The sequence below is a fragment of the Haliotis rubra genome, unplaced genomic scaffold (assembly GCF_003918875.1).
Source record: "Haliotis rubra isolate DU_JTF1 unplaced genomic scaffold, ASM391887v1 Scf391, whole genome shotgun sequence".
NCBI lineage: Eukaryota > Metazoa > Mollusca > Gastropoda > Lepetellida > Haliotidae > Haliotis > Haliotis rubra.
Genome location: NW_025767070.1, coordinates 466,976 through 481,742, shown reverse-complemented (window position 1 = coordinate 481,742; position 14,767 = coordinate 466,976). Strand labels below are relative to the sequence as shown.

Genomic DNA, 14,767 nt, shown 5'->3' with positions numbered 1-14,767 from the left:
ATTTGTAAATTTTAAGTGTTGAGAATGTATTGAATCCTAAACGATTCCTATGTTTTCATTAATGTGTAGAATACACTATTGCTATTAGTATTGTATGTCAAACGCGCATCGTCCTCATTCGCAGCCAAACGGACTGTATCCACATTGGCTGAGTTGTCATTGTCGCCGAGAAGATCGTGAAATGTATTGCAGCATAAGATGTGTGCCAGACCAAGGTAGGGAGGTCCGCAAGTGCTTATCCACGTGTACAATACTGACAAGCTAACATTATTCGAGCGAATTTGAGCGGACACTGAACTATATTTTCTGAATATAATCTTTTACCTTCAGGCCGCCGATACCAAATGCCCCGTTTTAAAACAAAAAGAGTTCAAAATGCTTTTATTCCTTTTAAATGACTGTTAACTTTCTATTGTGTTGTGTTGTGTTTTCGTAACTTTTATGTCATTTTTAATAATTATGTGATCACTTTCAAATGTAAAAAGAATTACCCTAGGGGTAAAAAGTAGTGTCATTATCATTGTCACAGTCGGAACACAAAACACTCAACCGTGGCACCAAGCATTGACTGCGAATGTACATACACATGTACAGGAACAAGGTAACCATGTCGATACACGTCTCACTATTGCCCACGTTTACTTGGGTTGAGTAAATATAAAGAAATCATAAACATATTCTTTGTTTATTTACTTGATGTGTGTCGATGGGGCCTGTGTACATTATCATATCCTTGACTTCGTAGACCTTGAAGATACATTATTGGAAGGTACACAAATAAGCTTCTTCAGAATCTGTTATTCACATCTGACATGGCAAGGTATATTATAAAAGGCGAACATTTATTCAGGAATATCCTCAAATGTTTAATTACATCAACACATCAACATTTAGGGCGAATTTCAGTCTCTAGGTTTCATAAAGAAAGTAGAATATGAGATTTGCCAGTGCAATCTTCTTCCTTGCCAGCATCACACGGAGACACAGAATGCTCACAGACATCACACTGACAAATTTGACATTATGCCATGTTTTAGACTCAAACACCGTCTACTGATTACGCCACGGCCTGCTCGACTTCCTTATTCATGTAACGGAAATGAAAGAGCCTAATGGATCCGACTTCCGGGAGACTTTAAGAGAGATGCCACCGTTGACAGTCCTGTATAGAAGAACTCCGGGAGCAAGAGGATTGAAGGTTGTCTCCAACGTTTTCCAACATGCATGTCGGCATAAATATTGTCTTGAGAAGATCTAGCCACGTCTCTGTCTGATGATGTGTCCATTGTGTCTGTGACTGGAATAAATAATGGAATAATTTACTTATTTGAACCCCTAAAAGAAGGGACTGAAAGCGACAAAAACATTTAAATTAACATAAGAAATATGTAAGATTCTGAGATTCATGAGAATTGTTTTATGAATCACAATGAAAAAAAGGATGATACCAGGTATCATCTTATCCTGCCCCACCATTGACATACATACATACATACATACATACATACATACATACATACATACATACATACATACATACATACATACATACATACATACATACATACATACATACATACATACATACATACATACATACATTACATACATACATACATACATACATACATACATACATACATACATACACATACATACGACCAGTACAAATGTTACTTGATACATACATACATACATACATAATACATACATACATCATACATACATATACATACATACATACATACATACACATACATACATACATACATAAGCATACATGCCTTATACATACTTTACATACATACATTACTGGACCACACATACACACACACACAACGGACAGTCAAATGTTCACTTGAAAAACATAACATAGGGTACAAGTGAAAATACGGAATTGCATCAGTACAAGTACAGTACAAGTCGATGACACACATATACATCAAAAGCTCTGCCTTATAGTATACTTTGTATATATATATATATATATATATATACATAAGTATATATATATATACATCATGTCTCATTTGTACTTCAGAACGAGGCACTAAAATAATAATGCATAAATGTTTAAAATCTTAATCGATGACACCTAATTCGAACAGTATGAACTTAGTTAGGCCCTTGGCTGGATTTGATGGTAATATTGGTGATGCTTTTGACTGCGTGTTATCATATCCTAACAGCATTAGGTATTTCTTACAATGACCCAATCACTTACAGGACACACGGATACTAAACACAACAAACCTTATGAAATATATGTTCAGGTACTTTTTCCTGTAGGTCTAAACTGGATTCGTCAGAACTTCGGCTGCCTTCACCACCCCCCGTTGCCGCTTTCTTCAGCTGATGTAGGAAAGACATTTTAAAAATAAATTGCTGAATAATAATAAATGCAAGATACGTTATGGGTAACAACGTCTTGCTTGTCAAAGGTACATGAATCTACACCGAAACGTTGCATCATAATAAGTAGTATAGACAATGATGGTACGGGACCAGGCCCCTCCAAGGGCTCAATTAATAAAGAACTTCATCCATGAAGTATCTTATCTCGTTATTACTAATCAACTACTTCTAAAATGCTAATCAAAGATATACACTGTAACGAAATTCGACCAAATTCAGAGATATATTTCAATACCAAAGATGAGTCTGAAATGGCTGTCAATCACGCTACGTCTATTTCGATACATAATCAACAATTGGCCATTTTTATAACCAACCTGTCTCCATGGGAAGTGAGTAGCCCCATGGTTGTAGTCAAAACGGATCTCTTCTCCAGTCTTTATTGATCTGCGAGCAAGAAAGGCTACGTGTGCCTGACCATCAACAAATATAACTCTCGCTCTTGCATTGGGATTCTTCCAGTCATCATTAAAAAGTCGCCCATAAGACCCATCCTCTTCGGAAGCATCGATCCTTTAAGAATTAGATATTTTTTTTGCTATTTGATCAATCACGATTACATAGGATAACATATTGTAATGATGGTCATTACATCTCGATATCTATATGTGGGTGATAAATACCCTTTATATGAATAACCATTGTACTTAGTTCGCTAAACCCATAAAACAGTGTTTAGTCTTTTACAGGATATGCAGGATATTTACTATTCCAGAAGGTACAAAAATGACAACCTTTTCATCTTACAAACTTTACATAATCGTTTTAACGTACACACATGCCAAATGAATTGCAACACCTATAGTTTTTAACCTCCAAATAGCTATATATATTCATATCATATTGTGTTTCTTTTATGGGATTAGTTTCACACTTCGGGCACAGAATACGTTGATTTTAGATATACACATGCTACGATCAACGGCGAGCATAACGTGCAATACGTGTACCCTACATCAAATAAATATAAAGTTTCAGTAAACTCTTCTTACGCTTCGATGACTTAAGAAATTTCTTTGCTGAAATTTAGATATGGGGACTCCTCAACTAAAAACTGCCCAAAGATGGAAAGTTATTTGTATGTGGAATGCTGGTAAGTCATTGAGAGTTATCAAAAGAGTTTGGTTGTCATCCATCGACTATCATCCAATGGGCCAGGAAACATCAGCAAACTAATAACGTTAGGCACTGCCAGCGTTCAGGTCGACCACGACAGACAGAGGGGAGGGGGGGGGATAGAGAGCTTTCTCAGAATCACAAGGATCCGTGAAGGTCCGTGTTAGCATTGATCTCCAATAACCCATGCTTGTCGCAGGAGGCTACTAATGGGATTGGGTGGTCAGGCTCTCCAACTTGGTTAACACATGTCATCGTTTCCCAACTGCGTAGATCGATGCTCATGGTGTTGATCACAGGATTGTCTGGTCCAGACTTGATTATTTACAGACCGCCGCCATATAGCTGGAATACTGCAACACACTCATAATCACAAGACATCATCCATTCATGTCCAGTGCCATGTGTGTTAAAACAGAGTGACTTCAACATCGTTGTTTGTCCAACGGAACAGTCTGATATCGGCTAAAATCGGTCGGGTATAAAGCCAGACGAACTATAACACGTCCGTTGATGTCCCTGGAGCACAAAGCAGCACGACAAGCTTGATGTAAATCTCGACGTCACTGCAATCGAGAAAGGTCTACTGGTCGGACGAAAGTCGATTTGTTTTGTTCATTGTCTTGGGAGCAAGCATCGTTTGGTTCGGGTTCATTGATGGCGTGGCGGTGAATCTCACATGACTGTAAACCTGACCTGAACATATATCGGTACATCACTGACATCTTAGACTGGGTTGTTGTACCACATTTCGAAGACCATCCCCTGAACATTTGGTTAGTCTTTATGGATGACACATTGCTAAGCCACATTGTGCACGTGCCACTGGTGAATTCGTTACGTCAAGAGGCGCTAGCAACTCTACCTTGGCCCGCCAGGAGTCCAGATCTCAATCCCATACAGCCTGTCAAGAATGGAACGCTACGCTCAACGTCAAATTCAACGTCTGATAGTCAATGGGGAGGGTCGGGGATGTAACTGCAGTAGGTTGAGGTTACACCAGATATTTATATTGTACTTAGATATTGATACCTATTTCATGAGGACTGTATGCCAGAATATTAAAAATGTGCGCACTTGTTAACGTCATACGACCATAGTTATCAGCAGTGCGTAATGAGCCATTTTTTTTTTCTTTAGATATTGCCATTGAATTATTCCTCGAGGGTAAATGTATCCAAAATGTGAGTTAAATTGAGGTTTGGATGAATTCCTTTGCTATGATTAATAGTAACATATTGATACAATGAACAATAATTAGCGTTGCTATACTTTTTTCAATGTGGATATATTACGTCAAAAGGTTGGTGAATTGTCTAACCCATTCAGCCACCGCGGTTTTTCCAAAAAGGACAGTTGATACTCTAGATGACGTACTGACATATATATGTTTGTAAACACTGAAAGTAGTACCTACATGACCTTTCATTTCTGAATATTTATCCGTGTATGACCGCAACGGATACCATTTGTATCCACTGGCTGTATCCTGGCGAGAACCTATCCATTATATGATAAAAACAAGTGTTCGTGATCACTAAATTATGAAACGTCACCAATTGTATGAAACGCATCCTTTGGAGGAATCAATCTTACGCTTAAACATGCTTCTGCAGAATAATTACAGCATTTTAAAATTTGTTTTTATTAAATTTTATTCTCTAAAGGAACGGGGTTATGTATATCCTATACTGTCCTGCTGAAATAAAGAATACTTCTTAAAGCACTTACTGTGAGCATATATGGTCAATACAGGGATAACTTACCAAAAACTTTTGAAATAATGGTTCAATTTAAACAGATAATCGTGTTCCTCATTAGTCAGATCTGGTTCCTCTGGACTGTGTTTTCCGTGGTAATAGGTTATAAAATCTCCATGAGAGAAATATTTGCCTGCTACTATTCCCCTTCCTGAAATTGAGACGGAAACACAGTACTTATCAGTGAAATCAGAGGATTCCATTTTTCCAAAATGTGTCCAAACCAAAAACAAACCACACTGAAGGACTGATATGATTTATAATCCTGTCTAATCTCAATCACAGTAGTTGACACAGTGTATTATAAGTGAGAAACATGCTGATATAGTAGTACCATTACATTGAGGTATATACGTTGCAGGTAATTATGGGGTAATTTCCATTTACAAAATGCTACCAAACCCAGCAACCGACGTATGTCTATAGAAAGCATGTTCCAAGGCCCTCATGTGTGGATACACAACAGCGCTCATTGACGTTTCCTTTCAGCAATCTTGCCCCTGTCCACCTTTTCAACAGATTACTTTTTTATGCACAATTCCAACAACATGCATGAAGCTGCTACCTTTGTGAGTTCCGAAGTATTCTATGTGGAGGTATGAAGGTGACGCGTCTGTATTGCGGATGGCTTCTCTTGCTTCTGCAAACGGATGCTTCTTCGGCTGGAACAAATAGACAACGTCAACCGCGCAGAATAATTACAGTCCGTTTGAGTCAGAAACGGACCGGCGAGATAGTGGCTGTTCCGTTTCTGTGGTTTCACCCCGCCGCGACAGATAACAACTTTTGCGTTTTCAATGATGATAGTTTCTTAAACAACTTTTTTGGTGGAGTCCGGAACATTTTCAAATATAAGAAAGCTGTTGGGTATTAGTAAATGATCAACATGTGTACTATTTATATTTATGTGGCAATTTTGTACAATGATAAAATTTGCAATTCATCGGTCCGTTTCTGACTCAAACGGACTGATGGTTGTTTTTTTTGTAGCATCCAACTGCGTAAAAGGCGGTGAAATAAATTTATGTTAAGTGAAAGGTTAGTAATGCTCAGACAATAACTACAACAGATTTGTATTATTGTAAGAATAAAATACACTTTCAACTGTTTGTTGCGCTGTCCGTATTTAGTATTTATCTCCCGTCCGGCCTATATATTTATTCCTAGCTCAATTTCCCCCGCTAATGTGGAAATTTCAATACACCAAGTCAGCAGGATTGGTTTTACCATCTACATTTATTAACAAACCTTTTCAGAAGCAACTCGACTCGATCTGTATCTTGAAAATAATTCAAGAACTATTACCAAGTGGTCTTAATTTTACAATTTCGTAGGTTTTTAGTAAAAAGTTTTTCTATTTTTTTTATGTATGTCATTTCGCCCTCCCGCTCACTTGCCCTGAAAGGTTGGAGAAGAGAAACACATAACAAAATACCAATACTTATAACTCACCTGCCGCCAAGGGAAGTCTGTGGCTCCGTGTTTGTAGTTGTAACGGATCTCTTCTCCAGCTTTAATTGATCTGCGGGCAAGAAAGGCTACGTGTGCCTGACCATCAACAAATATAACTCTCGCTCTTGCATTGGGATTCTTCCAGTCATCATTAAAAAGTCGCCCATAAGACCCATCCTCTTCGGAAGCATCGATCCTTTAAGAATTGGATATGCTTTTGCTATTTAATGATTCAAAAATACAGTTTATTTTCTTATGGAATATAACCCAGCGATTCATGGAAATATTTCGTATGTGTCTTTCATTTGACTTGATAGTGGTCGTCATTGGGACCGAGATGCAGAGTTTAATGGTCTTCGTGGCGGTATAGGTCTCTATATGATTAGTAACGTACGATATTTACAGGAATAAATGACACTTACGCCAATACGGGGCGGTGGGGTAGCCTAGTGGGTAAAGCGTTCGCTCGTCACGCCGAAGGACCGGGTTCGATTCCCCACATGGTTACAATGTGTGAAGCCCATTTCTGGTGTCCCCCGCCGTGATATTGCTGGAATATTGCAAAAGCGGCGTAAAATCAAACTCACTCACTCACTCCAATACAAGGGAATAACCAGTCTGATTATCTGCAGGAACCGATGCCATTGGGCGTGAAAGGCAAATTAGAGGTGAACATTATGTGAATGGACCAGTGAAATCAGTGATATCACCAGGTGTTCGCCAATACATTACAAAAGCAGGACATACACTGGACAAAGGTATTGATGATTCTCTATATACTGTAGTTTATGCTGCCGTAAACTTTGGCAAGAGACTCCCATGATTTGATTCCTAGAAACGAAATCGAAATAACTTACCAGAAACTTTTGTGGTAATGATTCAGCTTGAACAGAAATTCATATTCGTGATCATCCAGGTCTGGTCTCTCTGAACTGTGTTTGCCGTGGTAGTAGGTGATGAAATCAGAGGGAGAAAAGTCTTTCCCAGCTACTACCCCCGTTCCTGTTAATCAAGAAGGACATTGTTTCGTTATATTGGTTCTATTGGCACTGATCAGTGAGGAAGATACTATTTCTTCACTTCTCTGATAGAGCAGCTGTCATACAAAGGGAATTTAGTTTCTATATTTGTATTTTACAAAACTATATCTTGGTCTTCAGGAAAAACTTTCAGTTGTTAGGAAGGCCCGTATGCAATAGACCGCCTCCGTGGTGTAGTGGTTAGAGGTGAGGTGAGATGAAATTGGGTTTAACGTCGTGCTTGAGAATATTTCGCTCATATGACGACGTGCATGCGTGTGTATGTGTATGTGCGGCTGCTTGTACTAGCCCAGACTGAAGATGGGTTTATAGTGCTAGCCCACTGAGATATCATGCTGCAGTGAAGCATGAATACCCCACTCAGACACATTATACTGACTCCGAGCCGACCAGTCCTTGTTGAACCCATTAATGCCGAGCGCCAGGCAGGGACCAACAAGTTAGTGGTTAGAGCGTCCGCCTGGAGAGCGGAAGGTCGCGGGTTCGATCCCCGACCGCGTCATACCAAAAGACGTCAAAATATGGTACTTGTTGGTCCTGCCTGGCGCTCGGCATTAATGGGTTCAACAAGGACTGGTCGGCTCGGAGTCAGTATAATGTGTCTGAGTGGGGTATTCATGCTTCACTGCGGCATGGTATCTCAGTGGGCTAGCACTATAAAACCAGCTTAAGTCTCGGCTAGTACAAGCAGCCGCAGATACACATACACACGCATGCACGTCGTCATATGAGCGAAATATTCTCAAGCACGACCTAAAACCCAATTTCACCTCACCTCACCTCACCTCACCTCACCTCACCTCACCTCACCGTATGTGATACTGACATCCATGAATTATATATTTTTTACTATGCCCGCTTTGTTACAATATATGAGCTATGTTTAGTTTACTTTGTAGTAAGTGATTATGACGGCAGTGTTCGTGTTATATCACAAGGTACTTCAGGAGTTGTACCACTAAAGTACCACCTTGAGGTCCAAAATCCACTATGTGGAGGTATGAAGGCGACTTGTCCTCATTGCGGATAGCTTCCCTGGCCACTGTAAATGGGTGTTTCGGCTGTGGAAGACAGAATAACTGAGTGAGTGGGTGAGTGAGTGGGTGAGTGGGTAGGTGAATTTGAGTGTGTGAGTGAGTGGGTCAGTTAAGGAGTTGTGTTTAACGATGGAGTAAGGAGTTCATGTATTATAGGCATGAGATTATGGTAATTGCTACAATAATAGATATACAATTGACGTTATAAATAACAGGTGTCGGTGATAAAGATGTAATGGGAGACAAATTATGATAGGATTTAATAATATATTTAAGATATGAAGTGATTAATAATGTTTGCGAGGTAGGAATTCAGTAGCGGAGGTAATAAACATGACAGTAGGTCGTTAGAGCTGATGGGGCAAGATGAGGTGACTCATAACTTAGGTAAGGGGAAAACTGCTGAGCTAGCAAGATGGAGAAACGTGTCCGGGGATCTTGGTACCAGTTCTTGGTATTCTACGAGTCATATATGGTTAGGGGAGAGAAACTCTGAGATTCCTGGAATCCACCTCAAAGTCTTACAAATAAGGTATTGGGGGTACGAAATAGAAGGGGGGAGAGTAATAGATAGTCAGGTTATGGGTTATTGACCAATGGAAAATATGGAGAAGGGTGTTGGCTGTGACGTACGAACCCAGTTTTAAGGTGAAGCAAAGCTCAGAGACGGGAGTCTGGTGCGCTCCTACTCTTGATGTTTGGTCACTAGGAATCGTCTCAGAAATTATCTTGCAGCACCATGGTCAGCATTTGGCTTAAGACAGAAGCTTTGCGGCTGAAGTCTTATAGGGTGACCATAGAGTGGGTTGACCAGCAACACAGTGTTAATAAAACTATTGAACGAAGATTATTGTGATTGCTGGAGGAACTACGGTCAAGTTCCAAGGGCCCCCGGGTACTGACTCTGTACCTCTCGCACATCTCCTATCGTCAGGACCGAAGTACGGGGGTATACCGTAGTTCAGGTAAAGACACGCCATCCCAGGTGTGGGATACTGACAGGTAAATACCATCTACCTGCCAGGTAACGGCGCTGTCGGAACGCCTTGGAAACTTGCTTTAAAAGCAACCAATTCCAAGACGAATCTTGAGACGAAATCAGACGGACAAAAAGTGTACTCACCTGTAAAATACACGCATGAACATCAACCCCTGTCAGCTGCTGACATTTGCTTTGAGAGTGTCATAGTACATACTTGTGTCAGGTATTATCAAACAGGACCCTGGTGTTCATATTGGTGTATACCACCGTCCTGTATATGAAATAGTAAACGGTTTGTCATGTCTAGTGTTTGTCAAATGTCAGTCAGAAACAGCTGACGATTTGCCTGAACTGTTGAATAGTACATACCTGAATCAGGTATCAGATAGTCTGTGTATATGTCACAGTCAAGTAAAGACAGTAGACAGTGTCTCATGCCTGTTTGTACATCGCATGCCAGTCAGTAACAGTTATGAGAGAACGAAGACACAGTTGACACACTGATCACACGGAGGCGGTTGTCCTTTATACGATCACTGTCGCCCCACGGCCCCCACGGAGGCCTTGACCCCACAATACTTACAATAGGATAGCTCAAAGACCTACTGCTAAACAGTAACACAAACCTTTGCAGCATCGACTGTCAGACAGTCGTCCTGAATCCATACCGCAAGGTAAACCACCACGAAAAGAGATACATTCTGCATCTCTGGCCAAATGAGAACCACTATCAACTCGAATAAAAGACATACATGGCTTTATGTATAGAACTGATAATTCCACTAAAGCTACCGTATTTCCTATATTTATGGAGCTACGTGGCTTGTGTTCTTAGATATTTTTGCACATCTCAAGCACAACATCAAAGACATATTAAGTGTTTTGTGTGAGTAATCCACTTGTGACGACCTTGTGTATATTTATATGAGTAAAGTGTCTTGTTTGTATTTACACGTGCAACATCCCAAGTGGATATGTACACGTGCAACATCCTTTGTAAGTATGTACAAGTGTATCGTCTTTTTATGTTTGTTCATGTGTGACGTCCCTCGTAACAATCAAGGAAGGATTTTCTTTTTGACATCACAAAGAGAGAAATGTGGATTTTATGTTATGTGGAATAAATAAACCTTTAAGGATATGCTTGATTTTGTACAATCTCGGAAAGAAACCTTCTTTTAACAAATCTATTTTCCAAAAGTCCACTTTACTTTTATGTCGAGCAATACTACTGTGTCAGAATCTCACAACCTTTGAGGTACAATCTGCAAATCTTTCAAAGGTCGTCGTACGAATGACTCTTACAAAGAGATAATATCGACAAAACCCTTTCCACAACCACAGGAAATCTCAATATTCAATTCCGACTACATTATTAGTATGTTTTGTTCAACGCCACACTCACCAATTTAACAGCTGTATGAATGCGGTCTGTGAATAATAGAGTCTGGACTTGACAATCAAGTGATTGACAAAATAAGATACGGAGCATGTGTTTACGAATCTCTATCAATTAGTGATGACATCTTGTGTTCGCGAAAAGACGGTTGCACCCACCATGCACATATGCAAAGGCTAGTCGCTTGTTCACCTCAAAATAATTGGGAAGGTGTGGAACAAGTCAAAATAGGGAATTGCGTCAGATATCGGTTTTGGTCACTGATGAGTCAGGTTTTGATAATTCCTCCACATGTCTACCATAAAACCTTTTGAAAGCTTTACTGAGGCCTTCGATGTTGTAACCTTGCTCAAATAACCTCTGAGCAAGAACCGTATGACGTTCCTTGGAATCTAGGTACGAAGAGCATGTTGGACTGTACCTCAAAGGTTGTACCTACATAGGCTGGAGCTGTTAATAATACATTGCTCGACAGGAAGGGAAACTTGACTTTTGAAAAGTTGAAATCATCACTTTTTTGTTCAGTCTCTTGGATAGTGTTGTGTCACTCTGAATCGGTACAAAATGTTCATAACATGAAATTCATAAAATCAATAAAGCTTAATCAGGCGTGCGATTGGTAGAAATGTAGATGTCGAAATAGCAGCAGGAGGAACGTCCACACATGTACTTCACTTAGGTAAACAATGTTTAAATATTCACAGAAACGAAGTGTATATAAATGTAACAGCCACCCCAAACGCACACACGCACGCACGCACACCACCAACACCATCACCACCAGGGAAACCTTTATCAAACGTTTTAAATAATATTTTCATGTGCTGTTGATCATTATAATGTGAGTTATACGGTATTGATGGGACATTTTATATACAGATTCATTGCTGTACAACGACCAGTTATTATTCAGGGTAACGTTGGACCGCGCCCTAGATTCTACCGACCTGTACCGTTTCAAGTAGTCTCTTTGCCTTTGTGCTTCTTGTTTGTCGAGTTTGTATGCACGGCGTGTCGGTAGGTGAACATGCCTAAGTTGATAGTGTATAGCATGGAGCCATTCAGAACCCGATCAAATCTACAGCTGGTTGTTCGCATTGCCTTGTCCTAACTTGTTATCGGTGAAGCGTTTTAGCAAGTAAACATGATAGAATTATGTCTATGGGGGCACCACTTACGAGAGGTCGTAGTCGTGTCAATATTCCTGACTGAAATAAAGCGAATTAAATTGCATAGATGAAATACGAGTGAGTGAGTGAAGGGCGTGTGACGCCGCAATGACACAAGTAGGCCAGACTTGCAACTTATAGTTGTCACGAACAGTCGACTCTTACCAGGGACAGTAAACATGAGCCGTGATCCCCGACGGGGTATAGCGACACGGAAGTAGGCACGTAGCTGAGCCCGAACATCGTGTTCTGTTTACTCAACCATGACGACACAATGCAAATTGCGGGTGACCCTTTATCCTACGATAATAACATTGACTTTGAAGGACCATTTTAGTTTTCAAGTAAACAAATTACAAATGACACGTACCTTATCATTAAGGATGATGGCATTTTGTATATCGTTCCATCTATGTTCAGTTCAAACCTGTTAATATTTAAATATGAAGAGTTTTAGATCGTATAGCGAAATACATACTGTTGTAGAGGTTAATGATATCTCAAGGCAAGAAGCAGGGGAACAAATAACTTTGCCCCAGACTTAACACTTTGCGCGAACACCTGGTGTCATCATTAATATTCAGTAATCAGTTCAGATGGTTATTCTTATTGTTAGAGAAACGAGGTCTGTTCTCTAGCTTTAACGTTTTACATTTAGCAAAAACACAAACAAAAGACAAATTTCCTGGACAGTCTGAATGTTATATACAACTAGTTGTAAAACTCTGCCATTTCAACATAATCAAGTTGACATCTTTAGTGATACTAAATGGCTTTAATTCATGCAAAGAATACGACACATTTAACACTGTATTTCAGATACGGAGATTCACAATAAATGTACTCCAAATTGTGAGACTCCCAGTTATGAGACAGTGGAGTAGGTAATTAACAAAGAAAACACACCATACTCCCCTACCTGATAGAATGGATTAACCCTAGCTAATTACTGATTTGCTATGTAACTGAATCTTTTGGAGGTAACTTAATGAAACTTTATAAGATAAATTGATTAACATACTCCGGTAAATGTCCTTAAAAATTAAACACTTTGTGTAGGTAACTTCATGATCATTTGAAAGAGAAATTAATTTACCTACTCAGATTTACTCCGTCTCCGAAACTACAAGCTATAGTTTAAGAAATAACTCTGAAATACAAGGAATTTACAGTCGAACTGCCTCTTATGCCAAATCCTTTTTACCCGACACAATAAATTTATGGAATGCCCTACCAAGAGTCATGAAGTCTCACAGAATTTAAAAACCTAATTGCAAAAACCGAAAATAAGATTTATATTGACCTTAATTATGGATCTTGTTTTTGTCAAATTGTTCACTGCCGCCTCAGGCTCGGATGTAGCGACCTAAACGCTGATAAGTATAACAGACATTTAACAGACAGTCCAGAGTGAAAAACGCCCTACACTATTTTCTCACTTGATAAGAACTAATATGTATGTTACACTACCAGTTATAACCTGGATACCATTTTGAACGGAAACAAGAATTTACTTCTTGTGTAAACCAGCAGAAAATAGTTGAATCCGTCCACGATTACATCATCAAGACACAACGCTTCAAATTTTCTCAGGGAAATACTTAAATTAACTCAACAACCTTCTCATGATTGATTTATATTCCTACAATAGCTTGTTAGACACACAACTGTAAGTCTCTATTTATGAAATTCTTAGAGAATAGTTGTATTTGATGTAATCTGCATATATTTATATGTAGTTAAAATATATTTATGCAATAGTCAATATCGATGACGTCACATCCTCCATTTCATTTTGTTTTTTATGTTGCATGGGAGTGGTGTTAACATAAGCAGTAATGCTTGTTCACCAACCCCAGTTCATTTTCATAAATGATAATAAAATATGTTTAAACCAAAATGACTTTCAAACTTCATAATAGTCAATAAAATGTGTTATCATAATTACATATTCTTCTGAATAAATAAAATATTTCATGAACTATTTCTTCTTTGTAAATATAATCTTTGATAATCTATTTCATTAATCAACTCATCAATGAACTGTGCCTCCTGTGGGTACTCTTCCACAACTGGTCTGATCCCACTTTCATTGTAGGGATGTGGAAACACCACTTATGTGCACTGAACCATTAATTAATGTGTCTCACAACTGGGAGTTCTCACAAATGGGAGGACATCATCCATCCAGTGACTGGGCTATTCATCCTGGTGAACATCAATGTTAATGGGTACGGACTCAGTTCAAATGTGTCTCTGTTCTCTCGCAATGGAATGACTACTCGCTACGTGAGATAGAAAACTTCTTCCCATGTCGTTCCGATGCAATGAGGGTTGGTAAGTATTTTCGAGGCCTGAAATATAAACATAAAAAATATACTACCTACCAAAAATAGG

The 14,767-nt window shown here is 39.1% G+C and overlaps 1 protein-coding gene across 4 annotated transcripts; it reads right to left on the bottom strand.

The window, feature by feature from the left end:
• Positions 1-666: 666 nt before the first annotated feature.
• On the bottom strand, positions 667-10,560 carry LOC124286817 (histone-lysine N-methyltransferase EZH1-like). Of its 4 annotated transcripts, none has more exons than XM_046723251.1 (9): positions 10,429-10,560; positions 8,754-8,844; positions 7,601-7,745; positions 6,744-6,939; positions 5,857-5,953; positions 5,298-5,442; positions 2,733-2,928; positions 2,254-2,352; positions 667-1,297 (listed from the first exon to the last, which is right to left on the bottom strand). In XM_046723251.1, the coding sequence occupies exons 1-9, from the start codon at positions 10,507-10,509 to the stop codon at positions 1,136-1,138; spliced, it is 1,212 nt and encodes a 403-aa protein (XP_046579207.1). In that variant the 5' UTR covers positions 10,510-10,560; the 3' UTR covers positions 667-1,135. The 4 variants fall into 4 exon arrangements, with proteins under 4 accessions (XP_046579207.1, XP_046579208.1, XP_046579210.1 ...); XM_046723252.1 differs by having other exon boundaries at positions 2,278-2,352; XM_046723254.1 differs by lacking the exon at positions 2,254-2,352.
• Between the last annotated feature and the right edge of the window lie 4,207 nt (positions 10,561-14,767).

Coding starts and splice junctions, on each gene's coding strand:
- LOC124286817 (XM_046723251.1), bottom strand. CDS start 10,509: ATGCAGAATGTATCTCTTTTCGTGGTGGTTTACCTTGCGGTATGGATT. Junction 2,929..5,297: donor CATTATTTCAAAAGTTTTTG/GTAAGTTATCCC, acceptor TAATTCTTAAAG/GATCGATGCTTCCGAAGAGG. Junction 1,298..2,253: donor CTGAACATATATTTCATAAG/GTTTGTTGTGTT, acceptor TATTTATTCCAG/TCACAGACACAATGGACACA.